The sequence below is a fragment of the Mus pahari genome, chromosome 14, assembly GCF_900095145.1.
Source record: "Mus pahari chromosome 14, PAHARI_EIJ_v1.1, whole genome shotgun sequence".
In the NCBI taxonomy this organism is placed as follows: Eukaryota; Metazoa; Chordata; class Mammalia; order Rodentia; family Muridae; genus Mus; species Mus pahari.
In genome coordinates, this window is record NC_034603.1 from 51,104,082 (window position 1) to 51,130,461 (window position 26,380).

The 26,380-nt window shown below is 38.7% G+C and overlaps 1 protein-coding gene across 1 annotated transcript in view; it reads left to right on the top strand.

The window, feature by feature from the left end:
• Positions 1 to 2,107: 2,107 nt before the first annotated feature.
• Positions 2,108 to 26,380, top strand: part of Taf15 (TATA-box binding protein associated factor 15) — a 33,941-nt gene continuing 9,668 nt past the window's right edge. The window contains exons 1-7 of the mRNA XM_029546079.1: positions 2,108 to 2,212; positions 10,713 to 10,752; positions 13,440 to 13,491; positions 13,601 to 13,685; positions 13,768 to 13,870; positions 15,845 to 16,032; positions 17,404 to 17,524. Of these exons, the coding sequence (XP_029401939.1) occupies positions 2,206 to 2,212; positions 10,713 to 10,752; positions 13,440 to 13,491; positions 13,601 to 13,685; positions 13,768 to 13,870; positions 15,845 to 16,032; positions 17,404 to 17,524 (596 nt within the window). The 5' untranslated portion in view covers positions 2,108 to 2,205. The remainder of the gene's footprint in view (positions 2,213 to 10,712; positions 10,753 to 13,439; positions 13,492 to 13,600; positions 13,686 to 13,767; positions 13,871 to 15,844; positions 16,033 to 17,403; positions 17,525 to 26,380) is intronic.

The window sequence follows — 26,380 nt, forward strand, 5'->3', positions numbered from 1 at the left end:
ACTGCCAGTATAGGGGTGTTAAAGGGAGAAGGGGTAGGGCGAAGGAGTTTCTTTCTCAACAGGTCAGAGATGATCAGCTTGAGTCCCCTGAGGCTCTGGAGAGAGAGAGAGGGTATTGAGCCTGGGTAATATACCTGGTAGGGTCCAACAATTGGATGACAACAGGCAAATGGTGTTTAGCAACAGAGAGGTTCTAGATATCCCAGACTCGGGGGATCTACCTTTGAGGCTGGTAAAGGGAATGACATGGTATTGTTAGTAGGTTGGGTGGCTAAAAGGAGGAGCAGAGGAGCTGCTGGTGAGCTTGGGTTCAGGCAAATATGGGGAGCAAAAGAGATAGAGGCTCCTAGCCTAGATAGGAGATCTTCCCAACAATGGGACAGGACATGTGGGCACTACCAAAAAGGAATGGGTGAGAGGCACACCCCTAAAAATGCAATTAAGTGGTNGGGTCTGATATGGGAAATAAGGTTGTCCTACCCCAACAATAGGAAAACAAGAGGGAGATGTGGGCCCCCCAAAACTCGTTAGGACCAAGTAAGTGGCTCTGGTGTCCAAGAGGAAAGAGATGGGCCACCCACAGACCACGATGTCTACCCTAAGCTCTCTGTTTGTGATGGCAGTGGTCGGGTCAGAGGAGCCTGGGCCTCATCAGTCGGCCATAACCAAGCCTAGGAGATTGGTTTTTGAGACAAAATAAAAAAAGGCTCTCTGCAACCCTGTGTGTCCTGGAACTCACTATGTATACCAGTTTGGCCTCAAATTCAGAGGTCCTCCTGATTCCACTTTCTAGAACTGGGATTATTAGGGGCGTGGTACCTCAATTGGTTTAAAAAAATTATCAGTGCTGAGAATTGAGCCCAGGGACTCAAGCATGTTAGGCCAGGCTTGGATCACTGAGCAAAATTCTCAGTCACACTCCTCTCTCCCACTATTAGGCACCTCGCATCTCCAACCTGTTCTTCGTTCTGCAGCTGGAAAATACATATCTAATCTCCTGCTTCTGAAATTCTCTAGTGGGCGGATCCACCACCTTCAGGACAAAGTTCGAACTAAGAGGCCTCAGCTATGTACCCTCCTACTTTTCTGGCAAGTTCAACTTTTCTCCCCTGGAGGCTACACTCCAAACATATCAAATTACTTGTTCTACAAGAAGTCTGGACAGATCTTTTGCCCACTTCAACTTGATTAACTCCACTTCAACTTGATTAACTCATCACCCGGGCCTTGGTTCAGGTGTCACTCACTCTGGGAAATGTCCTTGCAGATTCTCGAGTTTTCCAAGCCCTTTCCCCAACTGAGCTTACTGTACAGCTTTCCGATAAAACCCCTCAGCAACAGGGTCCGGTTACCAGGCTTCAAAATTCCACCTTTGCCTCAGGCTATTCGGCAGTATCCGCAACCAGGGGAAACTGTTTCATCAGTCTGTTGTGCGAATTAAATGAGATGATGTAAGGCGCTGACAACTGAAGAGTTAGACCGTTACAGAGAACTAAGAAAGATCCATCCCCGCGTCTCCTTATTCCCGGAGCCAGTTATGCGCGTGATTTAGACTGAAGTCACATTTTTGTTCTGGTCTCACCTCAATTTCTTTTTTTATCTGGACAAGGCGGTTATAACAAGCCCCGAGGCGATCAGGTATGGAGTTTGTCACGATTTTCGTTCCGCTCGCTGCCCAGACTCGGAACGCCCCCAAGCGGTTCAAGTTCTGCAGCAAGAGCCTGAGCGAGGCCGACCACACCATTCCCGGTTTTAGAGGAAGAATCGACTTTTCCGGGCATTAAGTTCTTATTTATAAAAGGGGAGGCTCGTCTTCCGCTTCATAGCTTCAAACTCTACCAGCCTCGGATAAAACTAGAACTGGGGCTGGGAATGGGGCGGAGCGAGCTGGCCGGCTTTCCTCCCCTAGCCCCACGAGGGCCTTGGTACTTTCCTCTCTCAATTCCCTCTCAATAATGGTACGGTCGCGGAGGGGAGATCCGGGAGGACGCTCAGGCTCGGCGGACCGGAGTGGGGTGGGAATCACCCCTCCGGCTTCGGCGCCGTGGTATCGCCCGCCGCGCGCTGATTGGCTGCCGAGGCCCCGCAGTCGGCCTCAGCCCGCCGCGCCGCCCTCAGAGCAGCTCCAGCAGCCGCGCCGCCTGGCTTTTTGTTTTCCTTGTTCTCCGCGGGCCGTGGCGGGGCTCCGCGCCGCGGCTGTTAGTCATGTCGGGTAGGTGACTCCGTCAGCGAGCAGCGGCAGCGGCGAGAAGGGGTCCGGCGGGTTCGGGCCGTCTTCCCGCCCACCGGAGGGCCGCGAGGGAGCGTCTCCGGCCTGAGGGAGGCTCGGGTGGGGGGGGGGGGACGGCCGCGTCGCCGCCATGTTGGACCGGAGGCACGCACGCTCCCAACGCTCCCTGGCTACGAATCGCGGCGGGAGCGCCCCGGAGCTCTTTTTGACCCTGCCCTTGGAACCTGGGGAGACGAGCGGCTCCCCGGGGAGGGTGTGTGTGCGCGTGAGTCGGGGGGCGGAGGCCCGTCTACGCCATCGTGAGGGCGGGGGGAGCCGAGATCTGAGCATCAGCCTGAGGACTGGGGCTTCGGGTCCTCCGCTCCGCCTCAGATCTCTCAGCGAGGCCTCCGGCCGGTCGTCTCGCCGCCTCGTCCCTCTGTTTCCCCATCCGAGAAGTGGAGCTGGGCCTTCCTGACTCACCCATTCATCAGGTGGGGGTCTTACGCTCTGGGAGCCCTTTTCGAAGCACGGTGCCTTACCCGAAATCGCGCTGACGGTCATTCCCTCTGCTGCAACCATCGGGGTGGCGGGCCGGGGGGGGGGTGTTGTTTATTCGGCTTCACCTTTGTACTCCCTCCTCCACTTGTTAGTCTCCTGAACTTAAAAATAAGCCTTGCCGGTTACTGACGAGCACTTCCAGGTCTTCGTGGCGTTTCCCTTAAGACTTTAGAGACCAAGGACAGCGTCTTCCTCTAATTAGTATTTATAGAGGCCACTGCTGTGTGGAAGTGAGGCTTCCCCCCCCCCCCGCCCCCTCCGGACAGGCAGTCTGGGTCCTGTTAAACCAGAACTTAAAAGTCCTCTGAATTCTAACAGTTCCAGTTGACCACACAAGGTCCTTTTATTTGGGCTACATTTACAGGTGGCAAAGACAGACCCAGAACCAGAGTTCTTTACTTCTGAGGAAAAACATTGCCTAAAGCCATATGGCTGAGATGACATAATGCCTTTGGTAGTTTTTCACCTATTTATCGGAGAAAGGATCTCATTAGGTATCCTTGGCTCGACTGGAACTCGGTATGGCGTCCAGGCTGGCCCCAAACTCACAGATCCACCTAACCCCTGCCACCCAAGTGCTGGGACTAAAGGTGTGCACCACTACGATTGGAAGATTTGCCCTTTTATTAATTAATTGGCAAGCCTTTTCTAAAGGTTTTCCCAGTCCACCAGGAGGGATGTGTATGATCACATACAATTGGGGAAGATTCCAAAGGAGCAAGAAAGACAGAGAATGATGATCTTCCCTTAGATTAGCAATGATACAGAGGAGCTAGAAATCTCATCTTTTTGGGTAGGGTACCTGTGTGGTGGAAAAAGCTAAGCTGAAGCGAAGTTAGCTCTTTTTAAATTATGTTTCTTGTTCAAACAAGGGATTATTAGTTCCAAAGGAGAAATTGGCGTATTTTTTCCAGGTAAAGGTCCAGAAAAGGATGTACAAGTGCATCCTTAGGAAGGGTATATGTAAGTTAACTGTGACTTAAAAAATGAAATTTCTCTCTTCATGTAGGAATTACCAAGATTTAGTGTAAGCAGTGCTCAGGGATTGTTTGGACAGGATCTTCCAGTGTGTCCTAGGCTGGCTTTGAACTTAGCATCTTTTAACAGCTTCCTGAGTGGCATTGCAAGCTTCCATTTGGTCCACACTGTTGGTTTTTTATTGTAATTATTCATATAAGACAATCACATTTTTATAGGCCTGAGTAATTTCAATGAAAGATTTAAATTTAGAGGCTTAAGTTAGAATTTTTTCTTACTGTTATATACAACTTAACATGTTTTGTGATGTGTATAAAATACCTTGACTTTTGTATAAGTGACTTGTTTAATGTGTTTAAATTAATAAACTTAACAGAATAATTCCCCCCCCCCCGTAAGCAACTAGTATCATTAATAAGCTACATCCTTTAAACATTCCAGACTACACTTAGAAATTTAATTGACTTATTTAGATGTTTGCTGTGGCAGACTTACAAACCTATTAAAATACAAGCATTTGGAGCACAAAACTTAAATGTTTAATCCCTGCATCAGGGGAAAAAGAGATATATGCATAGTACTTAGTTAATAAGTCAAAACTATTGTCAGTCTGACATTTGAGTTATTTGCAAAAGAAAATTACCAAAGCTTTTTAATTAAAATCACAAGTAAAATGTTAGTTATATATAAAATAAGTCAAGTTATTTCTCATTTTGGCAGAACAGATTGGTCTATACACACCTCAAAAAAAAAAAAAAAAANANAAAAATTAGGGATGGTAAAAATGTAGAAGCCAGTATGGTATGCACAGAGCTATTTTGGCAGTTAACTTATAGAGAGTATAGGTCTTGCAAATCTAAAGACAGGTGAATCCTTGAACTGTTAGCCAGATAATGAAAACTGAAACCCTAATAAATCTTGGTTTTACAGATTAATTATAGATTTGAAGGACTATCAGTGAAGGAATGAACAAAGGGAAAAGTCCTAGGGTGTGCAGTAACCAAGAAGCTTAGACACTGAGTAGAATCTTACAGTTCATAACCTGGAACCTTTTACTTTTAGTACTCATTTAGCCTTTAGGAAACCACAAGATAGTATAATATAAAAATTTAAAAAGCCTGGGCTAATTAATGTCTTTGGGTTCCTGGTTGGAAATAAATGAAAAACTTACAGAGGAATTCTCACAACCTAGATCCAAAGAATCTGAGAGACTCCAAACTTTTCAAAAGGTGAGTTCATGGTAAATATTGAACTAGGAGCAGCTGTCAATGAGTCAAATGACAAAGAAAATGTTCTTAGGTTGAAGATTTAAAACAAAAAACAAACAAACAAAAACCCCAACAATATATTATGTGGAAAGGCCACGTAGATTTGAAAAAAAGGAACAAAATATAATTTTCTAAAATTGCTCTAGCATGTGGGTGTGCTGTGGTATACCTGTGAAAGTCAGGACAACCTTAGGCGGTCTCTTTGACCATGTAGGTACCAGATGCTAGACTCAGGTTGTCAAGCTGATGAGCTGTCTTACTCTTCCCTTCCCCCAGATATAATTTCCAAAAGTGGTAAGTGAAATAGCAAACTTAAGAGAATTTTAGATGTAGTTGCAGTCTGTCTCACAAAACTCAACTTAGAAGAGTAGAGAAGAAACTAAAATTTTGGTGGGTATTGTTGTACACACTTGTCACCAGTGCTCAGGGAGCTGAGTTGGGAAGAGTTGTAGTTTTAAACCAGCATGAGCTACATAGGAAACCCCGGCCTTTTTTTTTTTTTTTTTTAAGATTTATTTATTTAATTTATATGAGTACAGTCACTGTCTTTATGTCTTCAGACACCAGAAGAGGGCATTGGATCCTATTACAGATGGTTGTGAGCCACCCTATGGTTGCTGGGAATTGAGCTCAGGACCTCTGGAAGGGCAAGCAGCCAGTGCTTTTAACCACTGAGCCATCTCTCCAGCCTGGAAACCCCTGTCTTAAAAAAAAAAAATCTAGAAAAGTTAAATTGTTATTTTTGAGACATGATCTCACTAGTTCTAGATGGCCAGGAACTCACAGAAACACCTACCTCATGTGTGCCTGGCTTAAAGGTGTTCACCAAGCCTCAGTGAGTTGAAGTTTTTAATCAAGCATTAGTTCAAACATGATGCCTAGGAATAATTTTGAGCAATCTATGAAATTACAGATTATAAAATAACCCATAGAAAACAATTTTAGGAGGGGCCTTGGAGCTATGGCTACTGCTCTTGGCACAGAGTTGGCTACCAGCACTAACATCTTACAGCCCACAACTACCTGAATCTCCAGCTTCAGTGCATCTTACATCTCTATTGCATGCATGTGTGCATACTTTTACACGGATGAAAACTAAAAACGTAAAAAGGTTTTAAGGTAATAAATAGTTCAGTCGAAAAATAATGATCTTTATCAGATAAACTCATAAAGTCATACTGGTCTTTGCTAAAAGAATTAATTTATAGAAAGGAAAAGGAGTAAAAATTGCAAGGAAAATAAAGGCAAAAGTTTTGGTTGACATTAAGATAGTAAAGTATGTTTTAATGGAGGTTGGTAATTTTGATTTTTGCCAGGAAAGATGCGAAAATTTAGTTATGAGGCTACAGAAATAAAATATAAATAATAGTAAAATTGTGGGTAAAGGAAATGTAATAGATACTAGGAAAGGAGTTAAAAGGAAAAGAAAATCTATGGTAGATAGAAAATTCTAATTTAAGATGTTAGGTACATGTAAAAACAGCCCACTTAAAGCACAAAGGTGTTCATAATGTTAAAGTACCTAGATAAATGCTGTTCAACAGTTAAGGACATTAAACACATGTTGGAGGTAAGATGGAAAGAGTAACCAGGCAAACATCACCTAAAATGGAGTAGTGTGTGTGTAGCTAGTGTGTATGATTAAAGAAAATTCATATGTCAGGATTTGTGGCTCATGCCTATAATTCCAGTGCTTGGATCACAGGTTGGACACACTTGGTTGTTTGTCCTAGAGTCACTGTTGCTGTGATGAAACACCAGGACTAAAGCAACTTGGGGAGTAAAGGGTTTGTTTGGCTTACACTTCCATTAATGTTCATCGTGGAAAAAGTCAGGACAGGAACTCAAACAAGGAACTCAGAGACATAGCTAATGCAAAGGCTATGAAGGGGTGCTGTTTACTGGCTTGCCCAGCCTGCTTTCTTGCAGAACTCAGAACCACCAGCCCAGGGATGGTACTGTCTACAATGAGCTGGTCTCTCTATCAATCACTGATTATAAAAATGTCCTGCAGCTGAATCTTAGGGAGGCAGTTTTCTTAATTGAGGTTCCTTTCTGATAACATTGTGTCAAGTTGACATAAAACTATCCAAGTCAAATAACCCCTTGTCAGTTTAACACACAAAACTGTTAAGCTACAACCTTTTCTTGTTCATTCCTAAAATCACACATTAACATCATCACGATATAAAACATCTTACAAACTTTTAAAAAGTACAAATTTTTAAAATTTAGTATCTTTACAAATCTAACATCTCTTTTAAAACCTAAATTACCTTTTAAAAAATCTATTCTCTTTAACTGGGCTCCGGTAAAATATAAAATATGTTAACTACTTTCTACAAGAGAAAGAACCAAGGCACAGTTACAGTCTGAATATAGCAAAACCAAACTCCAACTGATAACTCAGTATCCAGTGTCTTTGGTGTTTACTCATGATCTTCCTGACTCCTACAAAAGGCTTGGGTCAAATCTCTGGCTCTGTCCTCTGCAGCACACACAGCTTGTCTTCTAGGCTCCAGCTTCATGGCTGCTGCTTGTTCTTGTTGGTCATCCTGTGGTACTGGCATTTCAAATTCTGGGGCCTCACTGTACTAGGCTGCACCTTCACCAGTATCCTCTCCTCTCTGTTCATGGTGTCAAGCCTCGGCTTCTCTTCATGACCCCTTCATTCCTGGGGCTCCCAACTGCTACTAGGCTTCACCTTCACCTGTGGCCTCCCATAGTGCCAAAACCTCAGTTATTCTCCATGACTTCTTTATGCCTTAAAGACCAGTACCACCTGGAGACTCTTAACCAAGTTTGGCTGCCAACACAAAAGATACAACCTAGCCACCTTTATATTCTAATTTCCCTGTGTTAACTCTCAGAAACCACCTCCTAGTTGGTCTTTTAATCACTTCAAGTGTCTTAGATGATCAGCATCAATTATCTCAGTAAAGCAATGGTTTTACTTTAGTGGTTCTGGTTTGTTAATCACTGCTGACTTTAGCCCCAGCTGACCAGAACCACAGATTCTTCACACAAAAGGCCCAGTAAAGTCTTTGCTCCTCCCAGGAACTTCCCAAGCCAGGCCTCCATGATCTGCATTGCCCTCAACACAATTATTTTTCAAACTCCTGCAAAAATGCTCAGTGAGCTTAACATTCAATTTCTATTTCTTAACACTCTTTTCTACTCTACTCTAAAATTCCACCAAAGCCCTTCCTATTCTCCCCAAAAGACAGTCAAGCCTGTCACAGCAATACCCCACTGTCTTGTCTTAGGATTAGCATTGCTGTGTTGAAATACCATGTCCAGAGTAACATGGGGAAGGATTATTTGGCTTATTTTTCCATATCTGCTCTTCATCGAAGGAAGTCATGACAGGAACTCAACCAGGGCAGGCAACTTTTGGAGGCAGGATGTAGAGGCCATGGAAGGAAGATGCTTTCTGGCTTGTTCCTCGTTACTTGCTCAGCCTACTTTCTTTATAAAATCAGGACTACCCACCCACAGTGGGCTGGGCCCTTTCTTCAATTATCAATTAAGGAAATACCCTATAGCTGGATCTTAGGGAGGCATTTAGCTCAATTGAGGTTTCCTTCTTCAGATGACTAGCTGGTGTCAAGTTGACATAAAATAGCCAGTACACTGGTACACTTTGGTAATTTAGAAGTACTTCTAAATAATGAACATGTCCAGGCTCAAGGCTTAAGTGTCAGGTAATTTTAACATGGACCTATTTGAGTTGCCCTAAATGGCCTTTATAAACTCCCTTTTAACTGGGAAAAAAAAAAAAAACCCTGCATTTTTATTATTGAAATATATTTTCTGGTAGTTATGTTTGTGTATCTTGAAGTTTTAATTCAGCTGAAGTTGGGTTTATAGTTTCAGAGAACTAATTACTTAGTCTAAAGTTAAGGACATAAATATTAGATTTTGAGAGAAGGTCATAAGATCTAAGTGCTATATCGTTAAAATGGTTTTGTCTGAACCAAAAAGAAACATTGAGATATTCGAGGTCAGTGGAGGAATGAATGCATATATTCTCAAGTTGTTGCCTCCTCCCCCCAACAGCTTTGACTCTGACTTGGGTGACTTTCCTTTGCTATTTGATAGGTATACTTATGTCCAGGTGGAGTTTTCCCACCCCACCCCCCGTCCCCCATTTTCCTTTGATTGGTAGCTGCAGTTCTTACCAGTTGCAGAAATAGTGACATATTTAAGGTAGTCCCGTCTTCCCCCCATTTCAGGTTTCCTTGAGTCCTTAATTTCATAGAAATAATTTATCAGATCTCATTTAATAGTCTTAAGATTTTTAAAAGAAACGCCATTTTGGAGATATTTACAGTAGAATGGTGGCAAACTTACGGTCACCTGCTTAACCAACCTGTAGTGTTAATATGATAACTTGATATAAATTGACTGAAGCTGGGCGTGGTGGCACACGCCTTTAATCCCAGCACCCGGGAGGCAGAGGCAGGGGGATTTCTGAGTTTGAGGCCAGCCTGGTCTACAAAGTGAGTTCCAGGACAGCCAGGGCTATACAGAGAAACCCTGTCTCGAAAACCCCAATACAATTAATTAATTAGCTAATTAATTAATTGATTGAAAATAGATGCTATTGTTTTCACTTGAATTGATCATTAAAGATTTTAGGATTAGTAAGGTTAAGGTTGGCCATATGATCAGTTTGACACTCCTGTTTTGTAGTTGTAATATTTTAGATAACATTTGTCTTACTTATAACAAATTAAAACTGTTCATTTGACATTGAATACACACCTAAAGGGTGGAGAGAGCCTCCTCAACAGTTTTTGTTATGACTTACACTTTGAGCTATGGAAAAAAGCTTATAGTCTTCTTCAGCCCTCTTCCTTTTTACTTGACATGTTTATTCAGGCAGGTACTGTTGATTTAATGTCACTAATTGGCTAATCACTTGAAAACTTGGTAAAATCATTAGCTTTTCTTAGCAAGTCTCTGGAGATTTTTATTGATGCTGACAGCTACAGTAGACCCAATACAGAACAGTGTATGTGTTGATATGGTAGAGATAAGTGAGTATGATTCTGTAGATATATCATGTCAGAATGCATGTTTCTCCCTTTTCTGGCCCTGATTAGTTTAAACATACTTTTTGTTTTTATTAATGTAAAATAAAAATAAAATACATATATGTAACTGGAACTTTTGAGGGGTGTGGGTTGTATTTTTCTTTCAAGCAAGTCTCACTGTAGTTCATCCAGCCTGATCTGAAAGTTGTTTTTAAAGGATGAATTTTTACTGGTTTCATATGTATTCCCCTTCTTGGGACCACCAGCACATCTTTTGGAACAGTGGTTTTTAATAGTGTTACTTTAAAAAAAAGTAGTTAACTTTTTAAAGAAAATACTGTGTAGATTTCCCCATGCACAGATTATTTTCTGGGTTTTCTTTTTTGTTTTGAGTGCGTGTGTGTAGTTTATTATTATTATTATTATTATTATTATTATTTTGAGTGAGGGCCTCACTGCAGCTCTGGCTGGCCTTGAACTCAGAAATTTGCCTGCCTTTGCCTTCAGATTGCTGGAATTGAAGGTGTGTGCCACCAGTCCTGGCTTCTAGTTTTTCTTATTTTAATTTTTGACAGTTTCTAGCTGTATATTCATTTGTGTGAACTAAAGTTAGTGTTAGTGGAAAGCATAATTTAAAATTCTTTTTCTGTGTTTTAGATTCTGGAAGTTACAGTCAGTCTGGGGGTGAGCAGCAAAGGTAAAGTATACATATCATATGTTTTCATAATACCATGAAGGACTAAAACTGAAAAAAAAAAGATGATGACAGTTTTCTCTCTGAAATTTGTTATTTATTTGGATGTATTAAGATAATAAGGCTAGATGTAGTAGTTCAGGCTTGTAATCTTGCACTTAGGAGCATGAGGTAGGATTGTTACAAATTTGAGGTCAGCCTGGGCTACATACAAAGACAGTATCTCTTTTTTAAAAGGGTGTGAGAGAAACTAATTATAACTTGTTAAATGGTGAGAGCTTGCCTTTATGAATAGGTGTCATGCAAACATTTCCCTTTTTTAAATAGTTCGTTTGAATAATAAATACATCTTAATGATAAAAATCCTAGGTATTGTAAAGATTTTTTTATGAGCAATTTCTTTGAGAAATTAAGAGATTTTCTTTTAAGAATTTGAAAAAAAATACTGTTATTTTTAAATAATGTATGTGTATATGAGTACCAGTGCCTGTGGAGGCCAGAGATATCAGGTCCTCTGGAGATGGAGCTACAGTTGGTTATGATTTGTCTGATCTAAGTGCTGGGAGTTGAACCTAGGACTTCTGGAAGAGCAGGCAATGCTCTTAACCCCTGAGAGATCCCTTTGCCTACAGAATTTCTTAAAATTAGCATCAAACAAGTTCTTAGAAAAAAATTTTACTGTTTTTTTTTTTTTTTTTTTTTTTTTTTTGAGACAGGGTTTCTCTGTATAGCCCAGGCTGTCCTGGAACTCACTCTGTAGACCAGGCTGGCCTCCAACTCAGAAATCCGCCTGCCTCTGCCTCCCGAGTGCTGGGATTAAAAGCGTGCACCACCACGCCCGGCTCAAAATTTCACTTTTTAATGATATAAAATATGCTGTGATTTTTTTTTTTTTTTTTTTTAAAAGAGTATGGGTGTTCAGTTTGCATGTATATCTGTATTATGCAGTGCTCTTGGGAGCCAGAAGACGGTGTTGGATCTTTTTGGGACTGGTGTTAGAGATGGTTGTGAGTTAATATAGGAATGCTGGGAATCAAACTCAGGACATCTAGTAGACCAGGAAGTGTTCTTAACCATTGAGCCATCTCTCAACAGACCTTTGAGCAGATTTTCTTTCTTTTCTTTTTTAAAAATTAAAACATTCATTTAACAATGAGGACAACTGAACCCTGCCATCCTCTGTCAGTTGCCTTCCAATTGCAGTGGAACTTGAGCGAGCCAGAAAATACCCAGAGCTAGAGCAGATTTTCTTAAACCACTATAATATAGTGCTTAGCAGTTCTTAAGGTTCTAATATGCCCACAATGAAGTTTGTTTTTATGTCCAAATCATGGTAAGCTGTTCTTGCTTACCAGAAGTAACAACTTTCACTAACACTGCAGCTCTTTTTGGAGCCTCCAAATTAAGCATATTAGAAACAAAATTGATGTGATTTTATTCTTGTAATATAGTACCTCTTAGTAGGTACTTATATACACACACAAACACAAATATATATGCTTCTAATTACTGAGACATTTAAGTTGGACTTTGTTCCATATTGTACCTGGGAAGTTAAAGACATTCAATTGAAATAAGTAGTACAAAGAAATTAATCTGTTCAGATATAACTAATTGGTTAGTATTGAAAAGTTTTGTTTTTTTTAAAGATTTATTTATTTATTATATTTAAGTACACTGTAGCTATCTTCAGACACTCCAGAAGAGGGCATCAGATCTTGTTACGGATGGTTGTGAGCCACCATGTGGTTGCTGGGATTTGAACTCTGGACCATCTGAAGAGCAGTCGGGTGCTCTTACCTACTGAGCCATCTCACCAGCCCCTGAAAAGTTATTTTTAAACAAAGTGTGCTACCACATGCCTTTAACCCCAGTACTCAAGGGGATCTCCGAGTTGGATGCCACTTTAGTCTACAAAGTGAGGACAGCCAAGGGTACACAGAGAAACCCTGCCTCAAAAGACAAGCAAATAAGTTATCTTTTTTCTTCAGATAATTACTGTGGGTCTCTCCATGCAGTTTTTGGAAATAACACATTCTTAGAAATGTTTGATTGTTTTTGTTTTGAGACAGGGTCTTACTGTGTAGCTTTGGATACTTGGAACTTGTTATGTAGACCAGGCTAGCCTTAAACTCACAGACATCTGCCTGATTCTGACTTGTGAGTGCTGGGATTAAAAAGACCTGGGTCATCATGTGGTTGTTAGAATGGTTATTTGTATAAACATTGTTTACATTGTGCAAACAACTGTATACCTGATATTAAATAAAAACCTGTCTACGGAATGATAATGTTCAATGCCTTTCTCTGTTATTTATCCCAAAGCATAATTTTCTTACTTTTGCAGCTCTGGTGAAATATTTGTGAAAAATTTTCACAGCAACACTTTAGATATTGATGTTCAACAGGTCTGGGAATGACTTCATATATGTCTTTAGTTGTTGGTCATGAATTTAAAGTCTAAGAGACAGGCAGAATTGTTGTTTAAATGTAAGCAGTCTTTTATTTTAACTCATTTATTTAAGTGCAACCAAAATATTTATTTAGCTTTAAGGAAATGCAAGAATTAGTATCCAAAGAACAATTCAGATGAAGAAAACACTATGTTCCGTTGAAAGCAAAGTTTTGTATTTAAGTTTTAAAATTTCTTAAAGCATATTTCTTTCAAGTATTACAATTTTCTTTTACAGTTATTCTTCCTATGGAAATCAAGGCAGTCAAGGCTATGGACAAACATCACAAGTATGTTAAAAAATCAGTTGTTTTTATTTTATTTAATAAGTAATAACATTTATAAATAGTTATTTTATCTAGTAAGTAATAAAAGTTTGCGTGCTTACCTGAATTTCAGAGTTATTCTGGCTATGGGCAAACGACTGATTCTTCGTATGGACAAAACTATGGTGGTTACTCCGGTTATGGACAAAATCAATCAGGTTGGACTGGTTTGTTAAGTTACTACTTTAGAGAGTCAGAAATCAGAGCCTTCACTAAATAGTATTCTTACTTAATTTTTAGGTTATTCACAGTCTTATGGTAGTTATGAGAATCAAAAGCAGAGTTCATATGGCCAGCAATCATACAATAACCAGGGACCTCAAAGCACGGAATCATCAGGAGGGTAAGGAAACAGTGAACTATTGAAATTGGGTCGAGCATATCTGTCTTTTTTATTTCTATTTAATTATTTTGTGGTGCTGGTAGTAGAACCCAGGACTTTGGGTATGCTATGTAACTACTCTGAGCTCTGTGCCCAAATCCTTCGTTTTGCTTTTGAGCTACTTGATGTACTTACCTTTAAAAAGGAATATATTTTTACTTTATGAGTATTATGTGTATATGTGTACCATGTATGTGCTTGGTGCCCACAGAGGCTAGAGGTGGAGAGTGGAGGCTAGAAGAAGGCATTGGATCTCCCAGAACTGGAGTTGCAGGGGTTGTGAGCTATTGTCTGGATGTTGGGAATTAATTCTGGGAGCTCTGCAAATACAAGCGTTCTTAAACTCTGAGCCATCTTTCTAGCCCTCTCTTCCCCCTTTTCATTTAAAATAGTATTACACTATGTAGCCATGGCTGGCCTAAAACACTGTGTAGGCCTCTATAAATGAAAATAACTAACTAGTATTATTTCATAATGGGGCTTTTATTGTGCTTTGTTTGAAGGACTTATTCCACATTCCCTTATTTAATTGATCCTCAGACACCACTGTGAAACAATATTAGTAGTAATTTCCATTTTACAGACATAATAAAGGTTAAAAGAATATAGACTGAAGTCTCCAGTGGTTTCTGGCTGTAGTGACAAGTATTTTAAGTGAAATTTAAATGGCACTGGAGAAAAAGTTGTGAGGTCAAATTATAGGTCTTAGAGACAAGAGTGCTCTGAAAAGTAGAAAGTACATATAGAGGAGTAATATCTGGAAACCATGCTGCATTAGGAAAAACGCCAAGCCTTATTAATAAGTGTAATCCAAGGGAAAGTGCTTTTATAAATGCTATATATATTTGATAGCATGAAATACATGCTTGTACGCAGAGAGAAATGTTTTTTGTTTTGTTTTGTTTTTTTAAATGTGTTTTTCACAGAGACAGGGTTATCTGTGTATTCCTGACTGTCCTGAAACTTACTTTATAGACCAGGCTGGCCTCTAAGTAAGAGATCTACTGGTCTCTACCTCCTAATCCCTCTGCTGAGATTAAAGGCATATACTACCATCGCTTGGTGAAGAAATGCTTCTTTTGATCACTTAAATAAAGAGTTAACGTTCATACTATAGTTTTGTGGTGCTTTGAGTTGGGAGTCGGAATAGATTGTTGTGGTATTCTGTAGAATTAGGAATGACTTAAGAATGGAGACAGCTCTGCCTAAGCTTCCTTTTTTGAGACCCCAGAGTCTTCATACCTTAGGTTGGCCTTAAGGTCATTATGTTCATATCTTCCGGGTACTAAAAGAACTTGGCTGGTTCTTTTCAACTATCATGCCTGGCTACTAATAAAGACATGATGTTGGAAGGAAGTGACATAGGTCCTTTCAGTTTAACTAGTAAGAGAACTCATCACTTAATGACCGTGTTTGTAGAAGAATCATACATATTGTATTTTGGTAGTTACCTTGTTTTTCTTTTAACTCAGAGAAGTAAAAACTAGTTACTTTGTTAATAGTATCTAAAGGTTCTTGTTTCTGTTTTTATTATTGTTTTTCCCCAGTGTTACAACTTCAGTTTTCCCCTTTGGCATCTTTTTAGTGATAGTGAAATTGTCTTTGGAAGGCATTCCATTGATAAATTTTTATAGATAAAAGAGCCAAATAATTACCATGAGAAATAATAGTAGATACTGCTGAGGTTTTGCTGTATAGCGTTCCTTTTTATTTTTTTACTCTTTTTTTATGTGCATTGGTGTTTTGGCTGTATTTGTGTCTGTGACAATAGTAAATCTGAGAGTTACAGACAGTTGTGAGCTGATAGGTTGGAGCTGGGATTTGTTCTCTTAAGTCCTGAGCCATCTCTCCAGCTCAATATTAGTAGTGTTCTTTGACTTGCTTCAGCAAACATAATTCTGTAAGTTCTCATGTTCTTTCTTGATTTCTGTTTAGTCAAGGTGGAAGAGCACCTTCATATGGCCAGTCAGACTATGGTCAGCAAGATTCTTATGACCAGCAGTCAGGTTATGATCAGCATCAAGGCTCATATGAGCAGTCCAATTATCAGCAACATGATTCCTATAATCAAAACCAGCAGTCTTACCATTCACAAAGGGAAAACTACAGCCACCACACACAAGGTAAGATAATGACCTCTTTTTCATCATTCCTTCACCGAATTATTCATTGGATTAAAACACCCTTAGACTTTTACTTGGTGATAAAAATTTGGCATGACTGGAAATATATTTCTCCTGAGCATCAACTATTACTAGGGCTGGGAGATGGCTCAGCAGGTAAGAGCACTGACTGCTCTTCCGAAGGTCCTGAGTTCAAATTCCAGCAACCACATCATGGTGGCTCACAACCACCTTTAATGAAATCTTATGCCCTCTTCTGGTACATCTGAAGTCAGCTACAGTGTACTCATAAATAATAAATAAATCTTGGGGAAAGAAACCTATTATTGGATTTTTCTTTTTAACTTTTTGGAGATTGTCAAAAGGTTGTGTGGTGACTTTTTTGGTTACTGATTACATTTCTCTTAAACTGATGCTGTCTCTTAAACTGAGCAGTTGACATTGCTATTGTCAGTTTTTTTTGGTGATGGTATACTTGATTTAGGAAAGTTAACCTATGCTAGTCTTCTCTAATCTCTTGTAAGAAGAAACAGTCATTAATCTCTCTTGTTCCATAGCACTTTATATTATATATATTACTGATACATAGGACTCAGACCACACCATGAAAGTCAGTGATTCAAGGGCAAAGTTTGTTTTGTTTTGTTTTGTTTTTTTAAATGCCTTCACTGTCTACATAGGACTTGGCTCCTAATAAGTGGTCATGAAACATTTTTGCTGGAAAAGAAATTATTTTGGCAATGCTAGGAATTGAATCCCGTGACTTTTGTATGTGTAGGGTAAACACTTCATCACTGAGATATATTCCTAGCCGTATTTATAATAGAGTAAATGAGTAAAAATAGTTTCTGGATATCCTTTCTTGGTTTGAAAAGTGTGTAGTGGCTGTGGTTTTGCAGGCCTGATCAGTGCTTGAATTATTTTTAATATCTTTGAGGTGAAGGAAATAGAATTAGAATTCTGTCTTTAATTTATTAATCCAAGATTTTTAGTTTAGCTTAAGTAATTTTATTTGCTGTCTGGTTTTGTAGAAAAATGGAATCTGATGTAGATGTAATTCTTAAGCACATTGAATTCCAGAATGTTATGCAATGGCTTGCATTTTGGTGTATTTCTTTCTTTCCCTGAAGGACTTTCTATGGGTCTCAAGGAGCCATTTACAGCGATATTGTTTGAAACATTTAATCAGAAGTGACAATAGTTGCTAGGTATGGGGATATACAGCATAATTCCTTTATGGGAGCTGGACAGGAGAATTGCTACTTAAGCTCCAGAATTCAAGATCAGTCTAATAATGTAGGGAGACATTTGTTGTAACAACAAAAAAAATCAGTGACAATATTTTTGTGTGTTACATTTTTCTTTTTGTAGATGACCGTCGTGATGTGAGTAGGTATGGAGAAGATAATAGAGGATATGGCGGGTCACAGGGAGGAGGTAGAGGGCGTGGGGGATATGACAAGGATGGAAGAGGTCCTATGACAGGATCAAGGTAAGTATTTAGATTACAGATGCTTTCGTTTTCTTTTAGTGTTTTCCTTATCTTATTCTGCCATTTAAGAGGCTTTTAGAGATTATATTGTAGAAAGAACAAATTAAAATTTTATTTTCTGGCTTTTTTATGTCATAAATCATTTCATAAGAGGCTATATTGATAAATACTGTGAACTGTAAAAAAAAAGAGGCTATATTGATACTATTTTATATGGTGTATGTTAACTTAAACACCATTAAAGCTCCCTATCTTTGTTAATGATTAGATTAAATTACTTGATTGGTTTTCCTGCTGGAGCTATACTCAACTCCTTTAAAAGATACCTTTGGAAATTTAGTATCTTAATCAATACAAAGGTAAATTAATCTATATGAAAAACAAATAGTTCCCTTGGGTGGGGAAAGTATTAGATATAGACTATAGAAAGGTGGGATAGACATGTAAGAAAGCTTTGATACATGTCTCTCCTTAAACATAATTATTGAAATAATTGATATATCATATAATATTCTGTAATTTTTCTGGTTGTAGCTGTGGTATGTGAGGCTTTTAATTTCTTGTTGCTATTTCTAAAGTATTGATGTTGATTTCATTTATTTATGACAGGTTATAAAAGCTGATTTTAGCATAATTTAAAAAACATCTGTAAAGTTAGTGCTTTGGTCTTGAAAATGGAATGAAAAACCAATTGGCCTATGTTCTGAGATGAGACTCATAGATTGTAAATTTGTACAAAAGCTTTAAAATAATTTATGTTTACTGAGAATTGAAAGTGTTGGTGGCCTGCTACTGATATTTTATGATATAGCAGTAGCAGTTCAGTTCTGTGATATGAGAAACAACTAATACATAACCATTTCAAGTGCTCCCCAAATTTGCTTATATATGTTTTAATATACTATATGCTTTATATTATGGAAATGCCAAAGTTTGATAATTGTGAAAAATTTTGTAAGAGTTTAAAGGCTTTTGAAAATTTTGACATTAGTTTTTTGATTGGTAGTCATTTTACCAATATAAGTGATATTGTACATCCCTTCATTAGTTGGCATTAGTTTTTTTGATTGGTAGTTAATTTACTTTACCAAGATACTGTATTTGTTTTCATTATCAAAAGAGCAGTGTGCCACCAGTAAAGTTATCTAGCCTCTCCCCAACCTAAAACCCCTGAGATAACAAAAGGTAGATACTTAACTTTCTAATGTTGTTTTAGATAACTGGCTACCTGTAATCCTATAAATGTTACATGTGTCTTAAGTTTAATTTCTGCATAACGAAGTTACAATCTAATACATCATGTATTAAAACTGTGACTGTTGTGTGGTAGTGCACACCTTTAATCCCAGGACTAAGGAGTCAGAGTCAAGTGGACTCTTGAGTTTGAGGCCAGCCTGGTCTACAAAACAAATCCAGGACAGACAGGACTGTTACACAGAGAAACTCTGTCTCAAACAAAACAAAAAAACCTGTGACTGATTGAATAATGGAATTCCACTTTTTAGGAGGGAATGGGTAGGGAATCTATAAATAGCATTAGTTTGTGAGCACCCATCTTAGAACCCCAGTGTTGAATGGGTGTTATTGATTCTTCTCTAATGAGGAAAACAGCCTGGGTTCCTTTTTTTTTTTTTTTTTTTTTTTTTTTAAAGATTTATTTATTTTATTTATATGAGTACACTTTAGCTGTCTTCAGACACACCAGAAGAGGGCATCAGATCCCATTTCAGATGACTGTGAGCCACCATGTATTGCTGGGAATTGAACTTGGGACCTCTGGAAGAGCAGCCAGTGCTTTTAACTGTTGAGCCATCTCTCCAGTCCCCCCCCCCCCCCTTTTTTAGAACAACACTTTCCTTGGCAATATATCTTGTTTAATTTGTAGCTCAGATACAAGCTGATAAACCCAGTTTTTATTTTTATATCTTATGCATAGAAACTCCTTATACAAAGAGTTTGTGCAGAAAGAAGCCTGCTATTTATTAGGTCAAAATGGTGCTGATGCTTAAGTGGTGGTAAAAAGAGAGATGGAGTGATTTTAGTCTTAACTACTTCCTTATCTCCCGGTATATTAGGTTTTTACATAAAACCTGTTTAGAAATCTGGGCAGCGGGGCTGGTGAGATGGCTCAGTGGGTAAGAGCACCCGACTGCTCTTCCGAAGGTCCAGAGTTCAAATCCCAGCAACCACATGGTGGCTTATAACCATCCGTAACAAGATCTGACGCCCTCTTCTGGAGTGTCTGAAGACAGCTACAGTGTACTTACATATAATAAATAAATAAATAAATAAATAAATAAATAAATAAATAAATAAATAAATAAGAAATCTGGGCAGCTATTTATTCTCTGTATTGAGTTGTCAAGGTTTGTTCTTTTGGTGAAAGGCAGATGGTAAGTGTTTTAGGCTTCAGCCTTGTCCTCGGAGCACCAAAGGAGTGTAAACAAACCTGTCCCTGACCTTATACATCTTTATGAATACTGAAATTAGGTCTGTGCTGGGTGTGATGTGCCAGTGCTCCAGAGGCAGGCACAACTGTGGGTTTAAGGCCAAGTCTGGTCTACACGAGTTTCTGGACTTCTCTTTCTCTCTCTCTCTGGGGGATGGGAAGGGGAGGTGGACCCAAATAAACAAAAAGTAAAAATTTCATGTACTACAATATTTTTTAAAGATTTATTTATTTTGTTTTTGTGTGTGAGTACACTGTCGCTCTCTTCGGAAAGCAACACAAGAGGTCATCAGATCCCATTATAGATAATTGTGAGCTACCATGTGGTTGCTGGGAATTGAACTTGGGACTTCTATCTAGAAGCACAGTCCGTGCTCTTAACTGTTGATCCATCTCTCTAGCCCCATGCTATTACATCTTTAAGATGTGCCTTTTAGCTTATTCATTAGGGTATAGCATTGTGAATTTGACTATAAATGCTCAGTTTCAAGATTGATTTCTTTCTTTTTCTTTTTTAAAACACACTTGGTTTTGTGCTTAAATACCAAAATACACAGAAATTTTAGTCTTCAGCACCACTACTTGTTTTTATAACCATCTTACTCAGTAGGTTAAAACTTTTAATTATTGGTTGTAGAAGGCTAGGAGGGACACAATGGTTTGAAGACTACCTGGCATTAAATAGATTTATCACCTTTAAAAGAGGGTCATAGTTTGAGAGTGAGAGTTGGGTGTGAGTGTGGTAAAGAATGGGTTGTTCGTATTCTATGACTGGTTGGCTGGAGGAAGGCTTAATACAAAAAAGAAACCATTGACTTAATTTGGAGATATGTGAAGTTCATAGGAACTGCAGGAAATGCAATTGTTGAAAAAAATACTGAGTTTCTTACTGTCCTCTGACATTGACATCTTTGTGGGCTAAAAGCTAAGATAAAAAATGACTCAGTGCCTTTTAGTTTTAGCAATGATTACTCTCTTGTAGAATATCTCTTTTTCATTGTATATGATAGTTAAGTGATTCTAGCTCTTAAATGTGAATTCTAAAATTCTCCAATTTTTTTTCTCCTTTTTGCAAGAGAATTTAATTAGCTCTTAAAAATATGTGTATGTACAGCCAGGTGTGGTGGTAGTATCTGCCTTTAATCCCAGCACCTGGGAGGCAGAGGTAGGAGTGGAACTACATACAGAGACTGTCTAAACAAAATATGTGTATGTCCTGAGTTGGAAATATGTAAAGTGGTAAAGTAGTAACTATGCTTTAGCATGGTTAAAAGAGTGAATTCTAGCCAGGCAGTGGTGGCACGCCTTTAAATGCAGCACTCTGGAGGCAGAGGCAAGTGGGTCTTTATGAGTTCAAGGCTAGCCTGATCTACAAAGTGAGTTCCAGGACAGCCAGGGCTACACAGAGAAACCCTGTCCCAAAAAAATCAAAACAACAACAACAAAAGTTAGATTCTATTCCTAGTACCTGGATATGATAGAGTTGTATATATATTCTAGTTGTGTAAAATAGCACTGTTCCGTAGAAAAACAACATGGATCATAAATTTGAACTATGTATATAGTTTTAAAATTTCTAGTAGCCACATTGAAAACAGCCTAAGGCTATATAGCTCACTTTGTGCTAGTCTCTTGCATTCAGCTCTTAGAACTGCAAAAGAAGGAGGAAACAGAAATAACAGTAAAAACAATTTTATTAATATACTTTAACTCAGTACATTTAACATAGTTTTTTTTGTTTTGTTTTTGTTTTTTTTTTTTTGGTTTTTCGAGACAGGGTTTCTCTGTGTAGCCTTGGCTGTCCTGGAACTCACTCTGTAGACCAGGCTGGCCTCGAACTCAGAAATCCGCCTGCCTCTGCCTCTGCCTCCCGAGTGCTGGGATTAAAGGTGTGCGCCACCACGCCCGGCTAACATAGTTTTTATGTAATAGGTAAGCTAGAACTAGAAATTCGCTCATAGCTGGGCAGTGGTGGCACACACCTTTAATTCCAGCACTTGGGAGGCAGAGACAGGCGGATTTCTGAGTTCGAGGCCAGCCTGGTCTACAGAGTGAGTTCCAGGACAGCCAGGGCTCCACAGAGAAACCCTGTCTTGGAAAACAAAAACAAAACAAAAAAAAAGAAATTTGCTCATTTTTGACATTTAGAGCTATTATTTTTGTCTATTTATATTTTAAACACTCATGCAAATACTAACTATATATTGGATATTGTAGCTCTAGAAAGCGATTCTTGTCTTCCTGAAGTTAATTGATAAATCTTGATTCTGAAAGCCTTTTTTTTCATATATATTCAGCATGGAGGGAAGTAAACCATCCTGTTGAAAATGATGTTCAAATTGATTGAATCATTCACATATGCCATTGTTGGTCATTTCTTCTCATTCCCAAAATGTGTGTTCTGGATTTATTAGTATAAAAACTCAAGCACAGAGCAAGGTTTTAAGGTAATCCTGCTCTTTGTGTGAGTTCTAGGATAAAAGATTCCTACAGAATTAGAGCTTGAGCTGGTCCTGGGTTCACCATATAAGGTGATGTATCGTGTATGACTGCATCGTCCTTTGGCTTCTGAGGAATTCAGTCCTTCAGTAGAAACATGTAGTTATTGGGTTCTTTTGTTTGTTTGTTTTAATTATCAGTTGAAAGCTGAATGTGAGCACCTGGGAGAATTGCAGTGAGTTTGAGGCCAGTTTGGGGTCCCTTGTACCAGGCCTGCCCAAGTTATATACAAAATGAAAGACTGTCTACAAACAAGAAAAACGCACAAGTCCCTAAAACAAAAACTCAAAGGAATAGTATGCTTAAGAAATTTTTTTTAACTTTTTACTTTTTATAACGATCTGGGTATTCATTCTTCTTGCATGCAAGTTTGTATGCAATATGCATGCATTGCCCATGAAGGCCAGAAGAGGACATTGGATCCACTAGGACTGCATTTCTAGGCTGTGGGTCCTGTGGATGATGAAAATTGAATATGAATTCTTTGGAAGAGCAGGCAGTGCTCTTAACCATTGAGTTATCTTTCCTGCCTCCAAAATTTCCTTTATATTGAATGCGTCTTTTCTAACTATATTGACATCACATTGAAACCTCCAGTCTACCCTAGAGTCCTCTTTTCAGTGTGGTTTTGAATTTGGAAGACCCATATCTTTTTATCTTTTAAGTTTCTTTATGTAGGGATACTTAGCCAATTAAGTTGATACCTATGTGTCTTAAATATCCCTATTATTTTACCTTAAAATGTTCTTGAGGAGTTCTTTTTGTGTACTTATTTGCTTCTATTTCTGGGATTGAAAACAAATGTGTAGCGTTTTGACACAGTTGAAATATCCTTCTGTCTTAATTTGCTAGGAGGCCTTAATATGTAGAAGAAATGACTGACTTAACTGCAAGTTTGAAGGAAATACTATCCACAAGAATATCTCCCTTACTCCTTGAAATCTATTTCTGTAGTTAATACAGTAAATTTCCTAATAAAGGAATTGTAATATAGTTAATATAAAGCTTACTTAGGGAGTGAGAATGATTGAATGACATCTGTCATTTTGTCTGTGGTAGTGCCCACAGACAGAATAGGGTATTGGATCCTGTGGAGCTAGAAATATAGGCAGTTTTATGGCAACCACTGAACATAGGTGCTGGGAAACTGAACTTGGGTCTTCTGAATGAGCAGCAAGTACCTTTAAAAGATAATCATTGAGTCATCTCTATCTTTTTTTTTTTTTTTTTTTTCCTTTTCCTTTTAAATTGTTCAGGCAGTTACACAGTAGTACATGCTTTTAATCCCAGTGCTTGGGAGGTTGAGTCAGGTGGATCTCTCTGACTTTGAGACATGCCTGTCTACATAGTGAGTTCAAGGATAGCTAGAGCACTGTAAAGAGACCCTGTATCAAAAACAACCACTACCACCAAAATTTTTCAGAGTTGTATTGTTGGGAAGAATGGAAATGAAAGAGTGTCCCTTACATATAACATTGTATATTCTTCTTTTATTGTGGGCCAGATCAGCTGTTTCTTTGACAACAAAGCAATTAGGGTGTATCTCCCCCCAACCCCCCCAGACAGGGTTTCTCTGTGTAGCCCTGGCTGTCCTGGAACTCTCTGTAGACCAGGCTAACCTCGAACTCAGAAATCCACCTGCCTCTGTCTTCCAGGTGCTAGGATTAAAGGCATACGCCACTACTGCCCAGCCAGGGTGTATCTTATGAACACATTGCTTCTAGTTTCCTTGTAAAAAAAATCTTTTCTTCCTCTTAAACACTTTAACCTCCTAAAATGGGTGTGATGGCACATGCCTGTAGTCCCAGTGCTGGGAAGAGGAGACATGAGGATCCTAGGGGCTCAGTAGCCAGGCTCATTCATGAGCTTTAGGTTCAGTGGACCTCAAGAAATTAAAAGAAAAGGTGGAAAATAGCAGAAGACTTCTGATAAATCTGGCCTCCACCTGCAGAAGTAGCTGCATATACATACATACATACATACATACATACATACATATACACACATACACATACCCATGCATGCATGTACCATATACAAGAAAAAAAAATTTAAGAAATGTGGGCCTGATATTTTAATTCTTGTCAGTCACTAGGGTTCTGAGGTTCATTTTTGAAGGAAGCTTGGCTTCTAATACAATTTTCAAGGGTCTTGGAAGATAGACCATTTACTTAAGCGAGCATGAGACCCCGGTACTGAAAAAGAAAGGGAACATTTTATTTTCAACAATTTAACTTCTGCTTGTTCATGACAAATGTACTTCAGAGGAGGAAGCAAAAGCTTTGTGGTAAACCTTATTTGGGGGTTTCTACCCCACCTTAATCATTTAGTTCCAAATAAAAGACACAAAACCTTTATGTTTATAATAAGCCTTAAAGCATTAGAACTGGGCCAATAACAACCCTCTGTGCTCTTTTGTCTACTTTCCTGTCAGTAACCACCCCCACCCCACCCCCACCCCACCTCCTGGTGTCCCCAAATACCATTTGCCACATTACACCTGGGCCACTCCTACTCCCAACAGGTGGGCCTTCATGGCTGTGCACTCAAGTTCTACTTACCCCGTGGCGCCTTCTTCCTGCTCACTCCTAGTGGACTCTGTCTCTGAACCCGAGCCCAGGAACCTAAGCCTACTACCTCTTTTTTATAGCCCAGCTACAGGCTATAGGCATCATTATTCAAAAAGTAGTTTTAAGGAGCAAGATTTGCATAACAAAAGCTGGTATACTTGAGAATTCACTTGCCTTAAGGCAATGACCTTGGAATACAGAATTTAGCAGTACCTTACCCAGTAGAAGGCCAAACCTCAACACAAAAGGATCAGGAACTCAAGTTCATCTTTATCTACAGAGCAAATTCAGAACCATCATTAAGACCCTGTCTTAAGAAATTAAAACCAAAATAGTAATGACTAGCTTCTCTTTCTTAAAGAGGTAGCAGTGATAGACCTGTCAGTTAAAGTATAGGGAAGGTTTAGGTACTGTGCTAAAACAGTAATTTTAAATATAAAGCTGTACTTATGAGGGCCTTCAGTTTAGTATTGTCTACATAGCCTTGAATGAGCCTTATTCTCCTGCTAGAAAGAAGGGTTTTCTGGGACTTACACAATTTAAAAGCAAGTTAAAACACTTGTGTCTGTACCTAAGTTGATAGAAAAGCAAAATGTTTTTATGGTAGGGTAATTAAAAAGAGAAAGCTTTCTCATTTAGTTAGGTTTCATTGTACAATTCAGAAAAGCCATCTAGAAGAATCATGATCGATGAGCAGCAACTCTGAAAACTTAGTTCCTTATCAGCACTTGTGTTATAGAAGGTATTTCACTCGAGAATTTTGGTTTTTTTTTTGTTTGTTTGTTTGTTTGTTTGTTTAGTTGGTTGGTTGGTTTTTTTGTTTTAATTACTTGATTAGTATGAGCTGCTTAGATTTGTTACATAAAACCTTATGTGTACAAGGATCATTGACTTAACTGACTATAAATTTGCCAAATAAAGTCATTCAGTGGCTTTGCATCTTTCACATATTTTGTTGGTTTGGTATTTAGACCATTTGGCAGCTTGAACCTCTGCTGTGATAGGAAAAGATCTCATTCCAGTGGATCATGGAGAGAAGTTTTGAGTTTAGCTGTTTTTAGTCCTCACTTTTTATCAGTCTTCTTAAGTTTAAAGTTTTAAGACTATCTTTATTCAGACTCATTTTTTTAAAAAAAATTTATCCCTTTAAAAATTAATAAAATCTATAATTTAATATCACAGCAGAATCTGTCTTCAAGTTTTTACCTTTCCCGTTCTGCTATCAAAGTTTAACTTTGCTTTTTATTCCTCTAGTCTTTTAGCTTTTTCTTTCTTGTATTTAAAAATAGTCTTAATACTCTTAGTTTCACATTTTTCATGCTGTGCCTGCAGCTTTAA